At 36.8% G+C, this 15,094-nt stretch overlaps 2 protein-coding genes across 2 annotated transcripts; one reads left to right on the top strand and one right to left on the bottom strand.

Annotated features, from left to right (window-relative positions):
• Positions 1-3,209: 3,209 nt before the first annotated feature.
• Positions 3,210-5,897, bottom strand: LOC103335771 (ubiquitin-conjugating enzyme E2 1-like). The gene is made up of 6 exons (XM_008238801.3): positions 5,230-5,897; positions 5,038-5,122; positions 4,858-4,950; positions 3,719-3,807; positions 3,541-3,626; positions 3,210-3,432 (listed from the first exon to the last, which is right to left on the bottom strand). Exons 1-6 carry the CDS (start codon positions 5,293-5,295, stop codon positions 3,390-3,392), a joined length of 462 nt encoding a protein of 153 aa, XP_008237023.1. The 5' UTR covers positions 5,296-5,897; the 3' UTR covers positions 3,210-3,389.
• A 6,319-nt stretch (positions 5,898-12,216) lies between these two features.
• Positions 12,217-13,432, top strand: LOC103335752 (EPIDERMAL PATTERNING FACTOR-like protein). Its single transcript, XM_008238785.3, has 2 exons — positions 12,217-12,749; positions 12,893-13,432. The coding sequence occupies exons 1-2, from the start codon at positions 12,624-12,626 to the stop codon at positions 13,145-13,147; spliced, it is 381 nt and encodes a 126-aa protein (XP_008237007.1). The 5' UTR covers positions 12,217-12,623; the 3' UTR covers positions 13,148-13,432.
• The last annotated feature ends 1,662 nt before the right edge of the window (positions 13,433-15,094 follow it).

Genomic DNA, 15,094 nt, shown 5'->3' with positions numbered 1-15,094 from the left:
CATCCAAGTCTCAACCAATACTATGTGTGGATATGTTGAAGTTTGGTCAAAGGTGCTGAGTTCAATACCTTGTACACTCAAGTTCCTCAAATGGAGACTATCATCACTAAGTGAAGGTTCAAGCCCTGAAGGCACCTACACCTATTGCATAGTATTATATTGCTCATATATAAATATATATTTTCATTGTTTTTTTATGTCATGGTAAAATTTTAAAAACCTTGTGGGGGATTGTTGGAATTTTAAAAAGGTTTAAAAAAATTAACCATTTTATTTATTTAATTATTTTGACTGTTTTATTTATTTATTGTGGGGGTTTAAAATATTTAATCATTGGTGAAGCCAATTAATGCCCACAAGGGTCACTTGACCCTTCTCAACATTTTGAAAATATTATATTTATCTTTGTTATCCAAGATGTTTTATAGCTATATTTACTATATTGACCCTTCTTACAAATGTAAATTGTCTACAATGAATATGAATATGATTTATATTTGTTTTCATGTCTTCATATGTCATTTATATGTTTGTGTCATGGATTTTATTTGATTTTCTCATTCTATCTAAAATCAACTTATAATACTCTTTCATTATTTTTAGGTTGCTAGAATTTGGGTTATACTTACTAAGATATTAAATTTGAGATATTGAAATTTAATCATTATAATGAATTCTTATATATATTTTCCTATAAAAACTAAATTCATTGTAATTTTAAAGCTATTTAAAGTTGACCCTCCTTGATAGAATTTCTGGCTTCGCCGCTGTATTTAATATTCAGTTTTATTTCTATCTTGAATGCTTTAATTTTCTGGTTGGTGAAGGTTACGTATTCTTGGATGCCTAAAAAAAGTCACTCCTTCTTCACATTTGAAACAACTACAATACACCATCAGAATATCACACAACCACAAACTAATTCTCTCCTTTTATACTTCTCTACTTTATATTATTATTTTGGCAATGGTTCTGCGACTTGGATACCTATATCCGTTTATGAACGTGCTCATAGCAGATCTTGAGTTTGTGTACAAGAGGTCATATTTTGGAGTCTTGTAGACCGTCAGTACCTACACGTAGGGAGGCTATAAAGGCTTTAGGACAGCGCTTTTGACGTGCTTCACCGTACCAAACTCACCTTCTTACTTATTATTTATTTTGCTTTTACTTACCTATTATTTTATTTTCTTCAATTTCATTGTACCTTAAAAGCTTTCCAATTTGTTTATAATTTATTGATAATGTAAATGTTTTTGTATTTGGCTTTACAGAAAAGGAAAACTATTTTTTTTAAGGGATTGAATCATGGGATTATTTGAAGTGGGTTCTAACGAGTTGTTAGTGTTGTACTAACTTAATAATTGATTAGCGCCAATACACATACATGTGCAGTAGTACTAGATAATGTTCTCTTGTCATATTTATGTTATCAAACAAAAGCACGTTACATAACATGTTAGAGTTGCGTACTTATGTAAACCTATCATATTAGAATGACAACTAAGGAATTGCATAGAAGAGCAAACCCATAAGCCCGTTTGATAACCATTTCAATCTTAGTTTTTGTGCTAGAGCATAGAGGAAAAAGAGGGGAGAATGGAAGTGAGAATGAGAGTGAAGACGGGATTGAGAGGGAAGATGAGAGGTGAGGATGGGAGGGAAGAGTAACAAAAGTGAAAACAATTTCATCTCATCACAACAATTCAATTTTTGTTTTTGTTTTTACTTTTGTTACTCCTCACTCTCATCCTCCCTTCTTATCCTCTCTCTCAATCTCATCTTCACTCTCATTCTCACTCTGTTTGCCTAAACCCTAAACTAAAATTGAAATGGTTATCCAACGGACCCTAATATAACCAATAATGTTGTACTTGCTTGTTGCATTGCACCCACTTGGTACAGTAAGATCAATACCTATCATGTAGTTCGTTGGGGCATTGATTCTAACATCATGTGGGGTATTGAATTTGAGCAATGGAAGCTACAAAATAACACCACGAAAAAGAAAGAAAAAACACAGATTGTTCAAATCTGAGTACACTGTACGTATCACATATATTCATGGTGGCCGACCCTAGTTCATTACATGTTTCACTTTTCTGAAGTGCAGAGACAACCCCACATGCTCATAGATAAGAAAGATACCAGCCATTTGTTCTGATGTGAGGCTGCAGCAGCTTAATCTGTGTTTTGATATTTTCATGTACGGTTGGATAAGAACACCAGCTATCTATACCTTAATCCTTGCATATTAATTAATTATGGGATAACAACCTTATGGTTATGGGGTCAAATTTGAATGGTTTGGCTTAAGCTTCTTTCTTTTGATCGGAATTCTACATCATAAATGACCAATATTAGCTGTGCGTGTACTTGCATGCCATAACTCATACGAGAGCTCTAGCTTAGCTAACCCAATCTTCCATAGAGATAGGTAGGCTAGAGATTGACAGGCCTAATACACGTCATGGACAAGGAAATTTATAAATCGTATGAAAATATGGTGACCCTAGCATTACTCATAATATTTTCATATCGCTATGAGAACCAAATTAACATTGTATATTTTCTAACAGTGTCTTCATATTGGCACATTGCAAGTAAAAGAGTTCGAAATATTGTGATGCTACAATGTATAAGCAAAGTAAAACCTAGATTCCAAATTCCAATGCTTGCACAACTACCGTGAGGCCTTCACTCAAGATAGGATGGATAAATTTCACAACCAGGGAAAAGGGAGGATCTGAATCTTCTTTACAACAATGTATACAATCCAATGTTCTCTTGCAAATATTTGACATGTCATGTTATTTTGACCTTTATTAGTTTCTTTTTTATCAAAGGGCAAGTCTCTCCAATCCTTCAGTTCATACAGAATATTTTTCATGAACTCATTGTTGGCCGTGCCATTACAAAGCATGAGATTTACATAATAATGAGCCTCTGTTTCTGTTAGTTGCTTGCTTGGTTTTCTTCAGATACTCTTGTTTGATTGTTTTCTTAGAAGTTTCAACTTCTATTTACCAAAAAGGAAAACTTATTAGGTCTTTCGCATAATGCACATGTGTGCCTTCTTCAAGGCAGCAGGTACATCATTGAGGGAGTGAGTAAATCTTGATCTTGTTAGGAAGCTGACTCCATACCTGAAACAATATTGTCTATGAATTGCATTATTAACACTTGGAACTCTTCGATATCCACCAAGAGAAATTAAAACACGATTTGACGTGTGTAAATATTGACATAACTTTGTTTGAATGATACATGAGAAGGAAAAGAAAATCTATATGATTGATTACATTCAACAAGTAAAGCATGATACACACAATAAAAAGCTTTCTCCAAAAGTTAAGAGAAAAATAGAAGAGACAAATTCCAGACAGATACTACAACGAATCAATGGAATGACGAGCACAGCGGCGTACCCTCCTACAAATTGCCAAGGAGAAGAGTCAGATTAAGTAGATAGAAATAGAAAGAAAATCGTTCAGAAAAAGAAAAAAAATAAAGAAAAGCCCAAATAATATGTTCACGAACTTGTTGTAGGCTTGTATGTCATGCTGATACATGTGAGCGGCCTCGTTGTTTGCTGGACTTGCAGGATTTGGATCAGTGAGAAGCGACTGCAACAGTTTATATATCAGTAAACCAGTGTTACCCTCATGTATTATGACTGTGGGAGATAAGTAAATGAGTTGTGTGATTTGAAAATTACTTGAATAGATGTCAAAATCGTAGATACATTGTGGCAGGGTGACCAAGCATCCTGAATTATATCCATGCACAGTGAACCATCATGATAAACTGCATAAATCACATAAGTAATCAGTGAAGTTTCTTTTTCTCTTGAAAGAAAAAAGAAACGTACAAATGTAGAAATGTAGATATGTCAATAAACTGCAAGCAGTGCTCATCTATACTACTAATTTAAGAAACCCTCTTTGTTGGACGTACATGAAACCAATATACCCCAACTATTTTTAAGCAACTCCGATGATTTATTGAAGAACAAAAGATAGGATCATCATACACAATACCCATAATTCAACTTCTGATCCCATTCAAGGAATAAACTTCTAATCAGTATACAAACAAGAAGAGGCCTATTGTCAAACCTCAACATCATTATGCCAAGTTCTTGAAAGTTTAGAAGCGTACAGGAAACTGTATATCCAATCTATATCTAAATTGTTAATGGTGGTTGAATAACAGTGGACCAGCTATACACCATAGGATATCAAGAGGGGAAAACCCATGGTCTTTAGACTACTGAAGATAGACCACTCCTCGGACTACTACAATAAGTTTGCATTGTATATTTGTTTGCAGCAGTGCAAACAAGTGCGTAAATAGCCTCTTGATGGCATATAAAACTTCAAACTAGAGACTTGAAATGTCATGCAGCATAGCTTATTTCTGAAAGAGGACCAAAAACCTCTAATAATTCAAAATCAATTCAATTTAGGCTTCTCATTGTTGTTAGCTTGATATACATTGTTGATTCGTTCTCTAAAAGTTTTAGTTTTTGAGATCCAATGAAATTGAACATTCGGGTACTTTCATGGATGGTATTGATGTGAATCAATTAATAGACACTTACACCCTTAATTGTACCAGACTTGACCTGTAACTACACAGGTAAAGACCAGATTGATTAATCCCTATCTACAAGAGAAGATTGTAGCAGACTTACAAGTTAAGTTGCAAGGCTTAAAGTTTAAGCTTTCGGGTTCTGTAGTTGCTAATTTTGAATTGCACAGCGAGGTATGCTTATATAATGGAATCTTAAATGAAAACATAGATATAGAAGGGAATTCATTGCAAGTAGATAGATACAAGATTTATCAAACTTACCATTTGGATGGAACATTTCAGAGGTAAATCGAACCCGAGGCGGCTTCTCGGGGTAACGTTCACCAAATGTTAACCTCAAACTGAAAGCACCACCTGAATTTTCCATTTGCACATCAAAACTCAAATTTCCAAATAATAATAATAATAATAATAATAAAATTGAACAGATCTATCTACTACCTTCCCAGGGGCTCTCCTCGGGCCCAAATATGGTGGCGCTCCACACCATCAGGTTATCATCGGACAGAGGGCTGGCGCTGCAACCCTGCAACACAAACAACCCAAATGAAATTCACTAAATTCAGATTGAATTTGATAGGAATTTGAGCTTAATTTGAAGCCTCCTTGAAAAATGATACGAAAGGAATTTACCTCAGGAGGCTCGCTTGTTATGGTTCTGAGATCGGACATGAGCCGGAGCTGAGCCGACGTCGCCATTTTAGATGTAAATCACAGAGCTTTGAGTCCTTGTGGACCAAAACCTCGCAGAATATATGTATATATATATATATATATATATAGTAAAGCAAAAGATACACAGATTTGGACGACTTCTTTTTCCCCTTTTTTTAATAAAGGAAGAAAATGAATAAAATAAATGGTGGGGTGAGGTTGGGAAATTGAGGATGAGAATGAAAGAATTTGGGAATATGAAAACCGTGTCTGGAAATCTGAAAAAGAAGAAAGGAATCGAAGCTGTCTCTGTCACTGTCTCTCTCTCTCTCTCTCTGCTGTGTGTCTTTGTCTGTGTCTATGTGCGTATGTACAATGTATCTCTCTATCTCTATCTGTAACTAAATTATATTTCTTTCTAATTTTGTTGGCTGGCTATCAGTCTATGACTAATCTTAGCAGCTGGGCTCTCTTGTTTCCTATTGTTAAATTAAATTAAATTAAATTTGTTCCATCGTTTTCTTTTCTGAGAGCCCCTGGTTTGAGAGTTTGGTTGGTGTAGGTTTGGGCTCTTTTTGGTTTTCGGTGGGTAGATGGATGCTTTGCGGTTTCAGCGGTGCAAGAATTTCACAGCTCGGAACGTGTCCATTAGCGACAATGGCCATTCGCAGAAGTTGTCAACTTTCATGTTGGTTGGTGTTAGCCTATAGCCTTCACAATTGGGCCTGGAACTTTTCATTTGGGCAATACCTTTTAGGGCATTGGAACTGTGCAAATAAGCCCATCCACGAGAATGGCCATTTCTCTTCTCTCTCTCTCTCTTTTTTTTTTTTTTTTGGGATAGTACAAATGATAGTCTAAGCTGCAGTGGAAGGGGGTTTCTCACATACGCACACCACAGTGCCATGACGGTTCGAGCTTGAGACCACTAGTCTGCAAATCAATACCCTTTTTCACTAGGCTTTATAGAGAAATATAGGTTCTCATTAATTATAATTAAATTACATCAGAGTATTTATACAAAGACTAAAAACTATTTTTTTTTACTGTACAAGAGTCGTGCTCTAACAGATATTATCAAAACTACAGCTGTCTAAACAAAGACTTAACAGCAATATTAATATTCTAACTAACTTTGACTTCTTGTAAAGAGGTCTCTTTACACCCCCTCAAGTTGAATGGAGGGGATTGAAGTGAAAGCTTGGACCTGAGAAAGAGGAAATATTGCTTGCTCAAAGACTTGGTGTGAATGTCAGCAATTTGGTCTTGACTACAAATATACTTCATAGTCAACTTTTGATTGAGAACATGTTCTCTAATGTAGTGGAAATCTAGCTCAAAATGTTTAGTTCTAGAATGAAACACAGGATTATTTAATAGTGTTATGGCAGATATATTATCACACCATAAGACTGGAAGATAGGGAAGTTTGTAACCAATATATGCAAATAACTTTGCAAGCCAGGAAAGCTTAGCTGCTGTTAAAGTGAGTGATCTGTACTCAGCTTCTGTTGAGGATCTTGCCATAGATGATTGCTGCTTTGCACTCCAACTGATGAGAGTAGATCCTAGAAAGATGCAATAACCTCCAGTAGATCGTCGATCATAAGGTCAACCTGCCCAATTTGCATCAGAGTGGGCTTGTAGATATAGAACATTAGTAGCTTGCTTTTGAATAAAAAGACCATGGCTGATTGTGCCTTTAAGGTATCTCGGAATTCTTTTTACTACTTGTAGATTAGGGTCTCTTGGAGTATGCATAAACTGACACACATGGTTGATTGACTGCATATGAGAGATCAGGCCTAGTCCAAGTAAGATACTGGAGAGCCCCCACAATAGATCGATATTCAGCATGATTAGGCAAGAGATCACCACTGTGATCTAATTTTACAGAACCAACAGGAGTGGCACAAGGTTTAGCACCAGTCATTTGCGCCTTGGTGAGAAGGTCATTGGCATACTTGGCTTGAGATAGAAACAAACCAATGGATGATCTCTGAACCTCAATAAACTGCAAGCACCCAACTGAGTAATAACAGAGGTACAATCCAAAGTAGAAGGACATGTGATGATAATATCATCCACATATACTAAAACAATAACCAAAGAACGAACACGTTTGATAAAAAGAGAGGTATCAGACTGTGAAGCACTGAAACCAAGAGAAAGAAGTGCTGAATGCAGTTTTTCATACCAAGCTCGTGGAGCTTGCTTCAGACCATAAAGAGAACGATGGAGCTGACATACATGAGTAGGTTTAGAAGAATCCACAAAGTTTGGGGGTTGCTCCATATAGACTACTTTCTTAAGAAAACCATGGAGAAAAGCATTACTTACATCCAACTGATTAAGAAACCAGTTATGATGAACTACTAGGGTAAGCAAAAGTCTAATGGTGACTAGTTTGGCCACATGGCTGAATGTTTCACCAAAATCCACACCCTCTTGCTGATGATAACCTTTTGCAACAAGGCAATCCTTATATCTATCCACAGAACCATTGGGTTTTCATTTGATTCGAAAAATCCACTTGCAGCCTAGAATATTATGTTAAGGACAAGAGGGCGTTAAACTCCAAGTACCAATGAGTTGGAGAGCATTAAACTCTTCTTGCATGGCTTGTCTCCAATGAGGCTTGAAGATAGGTCGTGGGAACAAAGTCTAAATCTGTATGACTAATTAAATTTGGCAGAGGATGTTTAGTGGCAGTGTAGGCCTTAGGTTTGTATATTCCACTTTTAGATCGAGTCTGTATTGAGTGAGTGGGTTGAACTAGTGGGAGAGGGGGAGCTACAGAAATAGAAGCAGCAGCAGCAGAGACAGATTATGTAGTGGCAGATTATGGAGGAAGTGAAGTAGAAAGGGGAGAGAATGGGACAGAATAAGTGAGAGAGCTTGGTGAAGGAGAAGAAGAAGTAGGCAAAGGAGAGGAGACTAAAGGCAGAGTATGAAATGGAAAATCTATTTCATGAAAAAGAACATGCCGAGAAATGTAAACATGACCAGTGTTTTGAAGATCAAGGCATCTATAACCTTTATGATGAGGACTATAACCTAGAAATGCACACTTTGTGCTCTTGGGATCGAGTTTGGATGAGTTATAAGGCTTGAGCCAAGGATAGCAAGCACAACCAAACACCCTAAGTTGAGAATAATATGATTTTCTTTTGAGTAAAAGTTCCAAAGGGGAGATAGTTTTGGAAGAAATAGGAATTTGATTGATAAGGTAGATAGCAGTTGTAAACGCTTCAACCCAAAATTAATGAGGAACCTTAGAAGTAGCCAGTAAAGTCCTAGCAGTTTCAACCAAATGTCTGTGTTTTTTCTCAGCACACCCATTTTGTTGGGGAGTGTGAGGACAACTAAGTTGATGATCAATGCCATTATCTTTGAGGTAGGTCACAAAAGCAGTACTAAGAAACTCACCCCCTGAATTTGATCATAGGGCCTTAACAGAAAGAGATAACAACTTTTCAACATGGGACTTGAAATGTAGAAATGTTTGAAAAATCGCAGATTTTGTCTTTATTGGATAAAACCAACAGAATTTCGTACAGTCATCAATAAAGAGTACATAATACCTATTTCCATGAAAGAAGTAACAAAGGCTGGTCCGCATACATCAGAGTGCACTAAAGCTAGTGGTGCATAAGCAACACTTGAATAAGCAGTAAATGGAAGTTTAGTACACTTTCTCAAGGCATAATTAGAACAGAAAAATGAGACATGAACAACATCAGATAAAGGCAAAAGTCAATTAGTAATCACTTTATTGAGGATTTTGGAGGAGGGATGACCCAATCTTTGATGCCAAGTGTTATAGGAAGCCTTTGTAGCAACATGCGCAGGGAAGGGAAATCGGTGAAGAAGACCTTGAAGAGGATAGAAACCATTATGTGTAGGGGCCTGAAAAAGCTTCTTCCTCGAGATTCGATCCTTAACTAAGAAGCCATGTTCATCAATTTCCATAGAACACTGATTATCCTTTGTGAATTTATGCTCAGACACCAAATTATGTGCAATTTGAGGTACATGCAACACATTATGAAGATGAAATGTAGAGGATGGAGTGTGCAATAGAGAAGAACCAAAGTTGAGAATAGGCAAACCTTGTCCATCACATACAAACACCTTGTCAGAGCCAATATAAAGAGTAGACATATGAAGATGAGACGAATCATTGGTCATGTGTGAGCTAGCACCAGAGTCAGCAAGCCACAGAGAATTGGAAGAGGAAGTATTGGCACACATAACAGAGAGCTTGGCAAGAGGAATTCAACCTTCTTAGGATGGATTCAACCGATTATAACAGTCAATGGCAACATGACCAAAGCCATTACAAATCTAACAAATAGTTTTACCACCAGGGAAACTGCCAGACGAAAATCTTGAATTGGAGGAGGGTGCAGAAGATGCATGAGAACGATTATTGTGAAAATTGTTGTGACATGGAGCAGAAGAAAATTGAGAGTTGTTGGTGTGAAAATTTTGAGGTTGGCGATTTGAAGAATTATAGTTGGATCGACCTCGGCCACGATTGAAAGAATTTGAGTGATAATGTTGCTGGTAAGCAGAATATGCTTGAGGTTGACTAGGTGTAAGGAGTAATGGTGGTTGTGGTAGCGAGGCTTGGTGAGAAACAAAAGCCTGAGATGAAGGAGAGGATTGAAGGTGTTTCTTACATGCCATAGACACTTCCTTGTTCAATAAAAGGCCATGGAGTTCATCCATAGTAGTGGAATCAAGACGAAGCTCGATGAAGGTCACAAAAGACTCATACTCATCAGAGAGACCATTGAGAATAATAGCAATAAGATCAGATTCATCCACCGGAGTACTAGAGGTAGCCAAAGCATCAAAAATTGACTTAATATGCTGAAGATACTCAAAGATCAAAGAGAACCTTTCTTAGCTGATTGAAGACAAGATTGGAGTTGATGAATATGAGATTGCAATATACCAGCAAATCGCTTTTCCAAAATTTGACACAATTTGACATAAGTAGAGGTAACACCAATAGTAAAAGGAATGAGATCATCAGATAAAGTGGAGTTGAGCCAAATGATCAGATTCTGATCTTTCTCGTGTCATAGCTTATAAGCAAGATTGAGTTGAGAGATACGATTTTCAGAGGAATCGCAGAGAAATTGAGGCGATGCTGGTTCTGATCCATCAACAATTCCAGATAATTTGTAGCGACGAAAGATCGGAGCAAACAGAGAGCTCCAAATAAGGTAATTGTAGCGCTTGAGTTTGATTGGAACCATGCTTCCAATATTCTGAATCGTGATCGAGTGCAACAGAGTGAAATTAGGGTTTACAACAGTTAAAGAAAGAGGAACTAAGGGAGAATAGTTAGACGACATAAAGGCCATTGGGAGAAGAGCGGGAAAAGCAAAGAGGTCGTGTTTAGCTAGAAAGAAAGTCACGAAGAAAATGACTGGGAATGAAGATCGCGATTGGCTCTTGATACCATATAGAGAAATATAGATTCTCATTAATTATAATTAAATTACATTAGAGTATTTATACAAAGACTAAAAACTGACTTTGTTTACTGTACAAGAGTCGTGCTCTAACAATACTCTAACAGATCTTATCAAAACTACAGCTGTCTAAACAGATACTTAACAACAATATTAATATTCTAACCAAATTTGACTTGTTTGACTCCTTGTAGAGAGGTCTCTTTAGGCTTTACCCCATTGGCGGCCATTTCTCTTGTTAGAATGACGATTTTGTGAATGAATTGCATTTTGAATGAGTTGAAAATTGTGAATGATATGCGTGTTATTAGTTCAAATCGAGATAGCATCCCCCTTCTCTCTAATGTGGGATATTAGGTCCTAACACTTGATGCTCTGGCCTCATCCTCCACAAACCCACTTTCAAGGCTCATGTGTTCACCTCTCTTATGAGTTTTTTTAAAAAAAAATTTTTTTTAAAAAAAAAGACATTTTCTATTGACAGGGGTGATAACAAACTAAACTCGGACACACTACACGGACGCTAAGACTCAAAATCAGGTTCTTTTCAACCACTACACTAGTGAGTTCTTTGCCATCTTCTATGAGTTTTTAGTCTTCTTGTGGCAGCTGCAGATCATCTAGCAAGAGTGATGGTCGATTTGACAATGCACTACCTATAACCTAATTTCATCTATTTTTTCTTCCAAAAAGTTGTGCGTGGGTTGCACGTAATATATTTGCTTGGTATTCGTTTTGAAGGATCACCTCCGAGGCACATATAGTTTTGTTTTATCATAAAAGTTAATGAAGTTGGTCATAAATGACACATTACAACAAAATTTTTAATTGGGTGACATTGCTTCAATTTTTTTCTTCAAGTGGCACTTTCTAACAATTCAGGTGGCATTGGTAAAAGTTTTCCTTCCGATCCATACGTTGTGTAATTGTACCATATTCTGGGCTTGATAATGCAAGCTTCATTTTCATTGGCCAAAAATAGTATAATGAAGCTCACATTTTGGCGGTAAAAAGTTGATAACGAATGTGATTCAAACAAGTAGGAAAAAAAAAAAGGGAATGTGATTTTAAATGAATGATGAAAACTGAGCATTTCGATTCGGGACATGTTAATGTGATTACACTATCATGATTGAAAACAGCTCAATGAGTGGGTGAGTGAGAGTACAGTGTCCTCTCACACACACAGATATACATACATACACATACATCTTTATATATACACACAGAGAGAGATATGGATATGGCGTGATTAGGTAGGACTGCTCAGACGAACCGCAACAAGAAATCCCAGAAACAAAACTTGGTTAAAATAAAAACCCTTTAAATAATAAATGGTACGAAAAAGAAGAACAAAAAAAAGTCTCAAATTTTCGAGGAAAGCGAAAGCCCAAAAAACCACAGCTGTAAATCCACGTTTTTTGGCAGGAACTGGATCCCATCCCCTCATATCTTGTGGGGTTGTTAATTTGTTTTTGTGGTGTTTTGCTGTTTGGGTTCCTTGTCCTCCGTCTCTGTTTGTGTAAATCTTTGTTTGTTTGTTGTGTGTGCAGTGCAGTAGTTGGTCTCCCAAATCGAGGTTGAGAGTTATTCTCTTTTCATAGCTCCCTTTTCTTGCTTCTTTTGCCTCTGCATTTTCTCATTTGTCCATCCAAGTATCCATGTTCAGTCACCTCAAAAATCCCACTGCTACTTCTCACTGAATTAAACCTACTTTTATATAACTCTATATATACATATATTAACCTGTCATTCTGTTACTGACCCTCTAATTGCTTTTACAACACAATATATACACTTTTCACATCTATTAAATTGCCCCCACACATTTTAGTCCCTCACTCTCTCTCTCTCTCTCAAAGCTTCCTCTCCATTTCCACTTAAATGGCTTGCTTACACCATCACACAATTTCTCTTCTGTTTCTCCTGATTCTGAGCTCGGCCCAGTTAACCCAGTTGAGATTCATGGCTGAAGGCAGAGCAATTCACAACAGGGTTGGAATTTCCCAGGTGGGTTTACAACTATATATTGATTACTCATCACATACTAGTGCAATGCTTTCTCTTTGAACTTTCATCAAACACCAGTGAGTTTTCGAAGAATTCAATGCATTAAAATTTTGTTTTTCTGGTGTTTTTGTATGGTTGGGTAGGCAGGAAATGAAGAGAAGAAAGTGATTGTAAGAGGGCAGATAGGTTCAAGGCCTCCAAGGTGTGAGAGAAGGTGCAGTTCATGTGGGCACTGTGAGGCCATTCAAGTGCCTGCAAACCCCCAAGTCAAATCAGGCAACAAAAACTCCTCTTCTGTTGCATCCACCATTGCTTATGCCAGAGGTGATGAAAACTCCAGCAACTACAAGCCCATGAGCTGGAAATGCAAATGTGGAAACTCCATCTTCAACCCCTGATCATGATTATTAACTTTTTTAATTATAATTAATTATGGTTAATTTATAGGTTATGGAGCATTACCATTTTTGGATCCTGTAAATGGAGGATAATTATGATCTTACTACCCCAAAAAAAAACTTTTAAATATCGGTTCCTTTGGCCATGTAATTTCCCCTGTTCTTATTAGCTCTGTCTGACAAAATCATTGCTTGGAAGTTGGAGGCTTGGATTGGACCCTGATTTCTTTGTTTTTTATTTTCTGTTTATTTTTTTCTTGATTTTTGTATGATGGAAAGTGACAATTACATTGCTACTGTGGCCTTGTTTTGTGCACAAAACTGATGAGAGATGAGAAAGGAGGAGATGTACAACGCAATGCAGGACATTTTTGGTAGACTAAGATTTTTCCAAATTTGCGAGATTTTTACCATTTCACCACGCTACCGTTCCATTGTTCCCAAGAATTAGACGTTGGAATTTACAGAGGTAACGTAGCGTAACAAAACACCCATTTACCACTTAACTGCGATCTTTTTATAGCAAAAAAGTACACTTTGCATTTCCCCAGATGCTCTATCTCCCTTTAACCATACTTTTGCTGACGTAAAATTTTGTAGTTAGTTTGCAACTAACAGCTTGTCCAAAAGGAGATTTGGCACTTTTGGCTTTCCTTTGGATTGTTAGCGATGATAAGAAATGTGTCATGTAACATGTCCATTACACTTGAGCTAATTTGTGCTTCGTAACATGCTTAACATGGTTTATAATTATGTCGTGCTATATTTAGCATTAACATTTTAGACTATGTATATGGATAATAATTATGCATTACTCAAATGAATATCGACATTATTAACTAACTTTTAATTTAGTGATATTTTTCATTTCTTCAAGTGACGTCTTGAGTTTATAAGTCCATTCTAACTCTTCAAATGAAGTTGATTAAAATAGCATTTGAAGGCTCACCTAGAACTTTGTATCAATCCATGGAACCACAACCGCATGGACATTCCTGTGGGAAAACACTTGGAGATAATAAAAAAGTCACAACTATTTTTTTTTCTTCTGCAGTGGTCCTCCTTTCATCGAGAAAATAACACACACACACAGAAAATTAACAAATCATTCACGTAAAAAGAAACGTTTTAATTTCTATGTGCGCAGCAGCAGCTTATCTTGTTTGGGCAAAAGCCTTGCCTTGAAACTCTGTAATTCACGTGCAATTCAAAAATGAGATGAGAATGTTGGTTGGTGCAAACAATCACATTGAAACTTCTCCATGCCTCATTCATTCTCCCAAGTTTTTTGCGCTTTTTTTCATGTCACAAACACCAAACCCCAAAAAAATAACACACTGAAACTTCTCCATCCGTAGGGCATGGACAAAACGTCCTCCAACAATCAACAGTTACAATAGGGATAGGCCGCTCCCCAGTCACTATCCATGGTAACTAGTGTAACAGCCTCTCCGTTAGGGCACTTTCATTTCATGGAATGGGAAGCAACGCAAGTTTAGGCCTGAAAGCGCAACCAAACAGAAGAGAGCAGTAATAAACACAATTCAAATCAGAATTGGGTAAGCATAAAATTTTCTGGCATGGGGAGCCCCCACTGCCACAATATTCTTAGATTCTCCGGTGGCAGGTGAACCGAGACACATCAATAGAAAAGACAATTTAGAGCAGAATAATAGCATAAAAGTTTCCTGGGTTTAGATCTTCAAATACACATATACCAAGCTACCGATGCGATGGAGGCAAGACAACCAAGCAGATGAATAAACTTCCAGCTTGCAGTAGGATCCCATTTGGGAATGAATTAAACATAATTTACAAGGCATTTGGGATGAGCAAAAGTATTAGAAGAAAATCAAAATCTCTGCCTCAGTTTATTTCAAATCTATGGGATATTAAAATTAATAGCATCACAAGTTATTTCCAAAATTAAATGATGTTATGTTTGTT

The sequence above is a fragment of the Prunus mume genome, linkage group LG1 (assembly GCF_029339155.1).
Source record: "Prunus mume cultivar Tortuosa linkage group LG1, ASM2933915v1, whole genome shotgun sequence".
Classification (NCBI taxonomy): domain Eukaryota; kingdom Viridiplantae; phylum Streptophyta; class Magnoliopsida; order Rosales; family Rosaceae; genus Prunus; species Prunus mume.
Note: the sequence above shows the minus strand (reverse complement) of the source record. Positions and strands in the feature narration are given on the sequence as shown.

Coding starts and splice junctions, on each gene's coding strand:
- LOC103335771 (XM_008238801.3), bottom strand. CDS start 5,295: ATGGCGACGTCGGCTCAGCTCCGGCTCATGTCCGATCTCAGAACCATA. Junction 5,123..5,229: donor TAACAAGCGAGCCTCCTGAG/GTAAATTCCTTT, acceptor TTTGTGTTGCAG/GGTTGCAGCGCCAGCCCTCT. Junction 3,627..3,718: donor CGATTTTGACATCTATTCAA/GTAATTTTCAAA, acceptor AAACTGTTGCAG/TCGCTTCTCACTGATCCAAA.
- LOC103335752 (XM_008238785.3), top strand. CDS start 12,624: ATGGCTTGCTTACACCATCACACAATTTCTCTTCTGTTTCTCCTGATT. Junction 12,750..12,892: donor ACAGGGTTGGAATTTCCCAG/GTGGGTTTACAA, acceptor ATGGTTGGGTAG/GCAGGAAATGAAGAGAAGAA.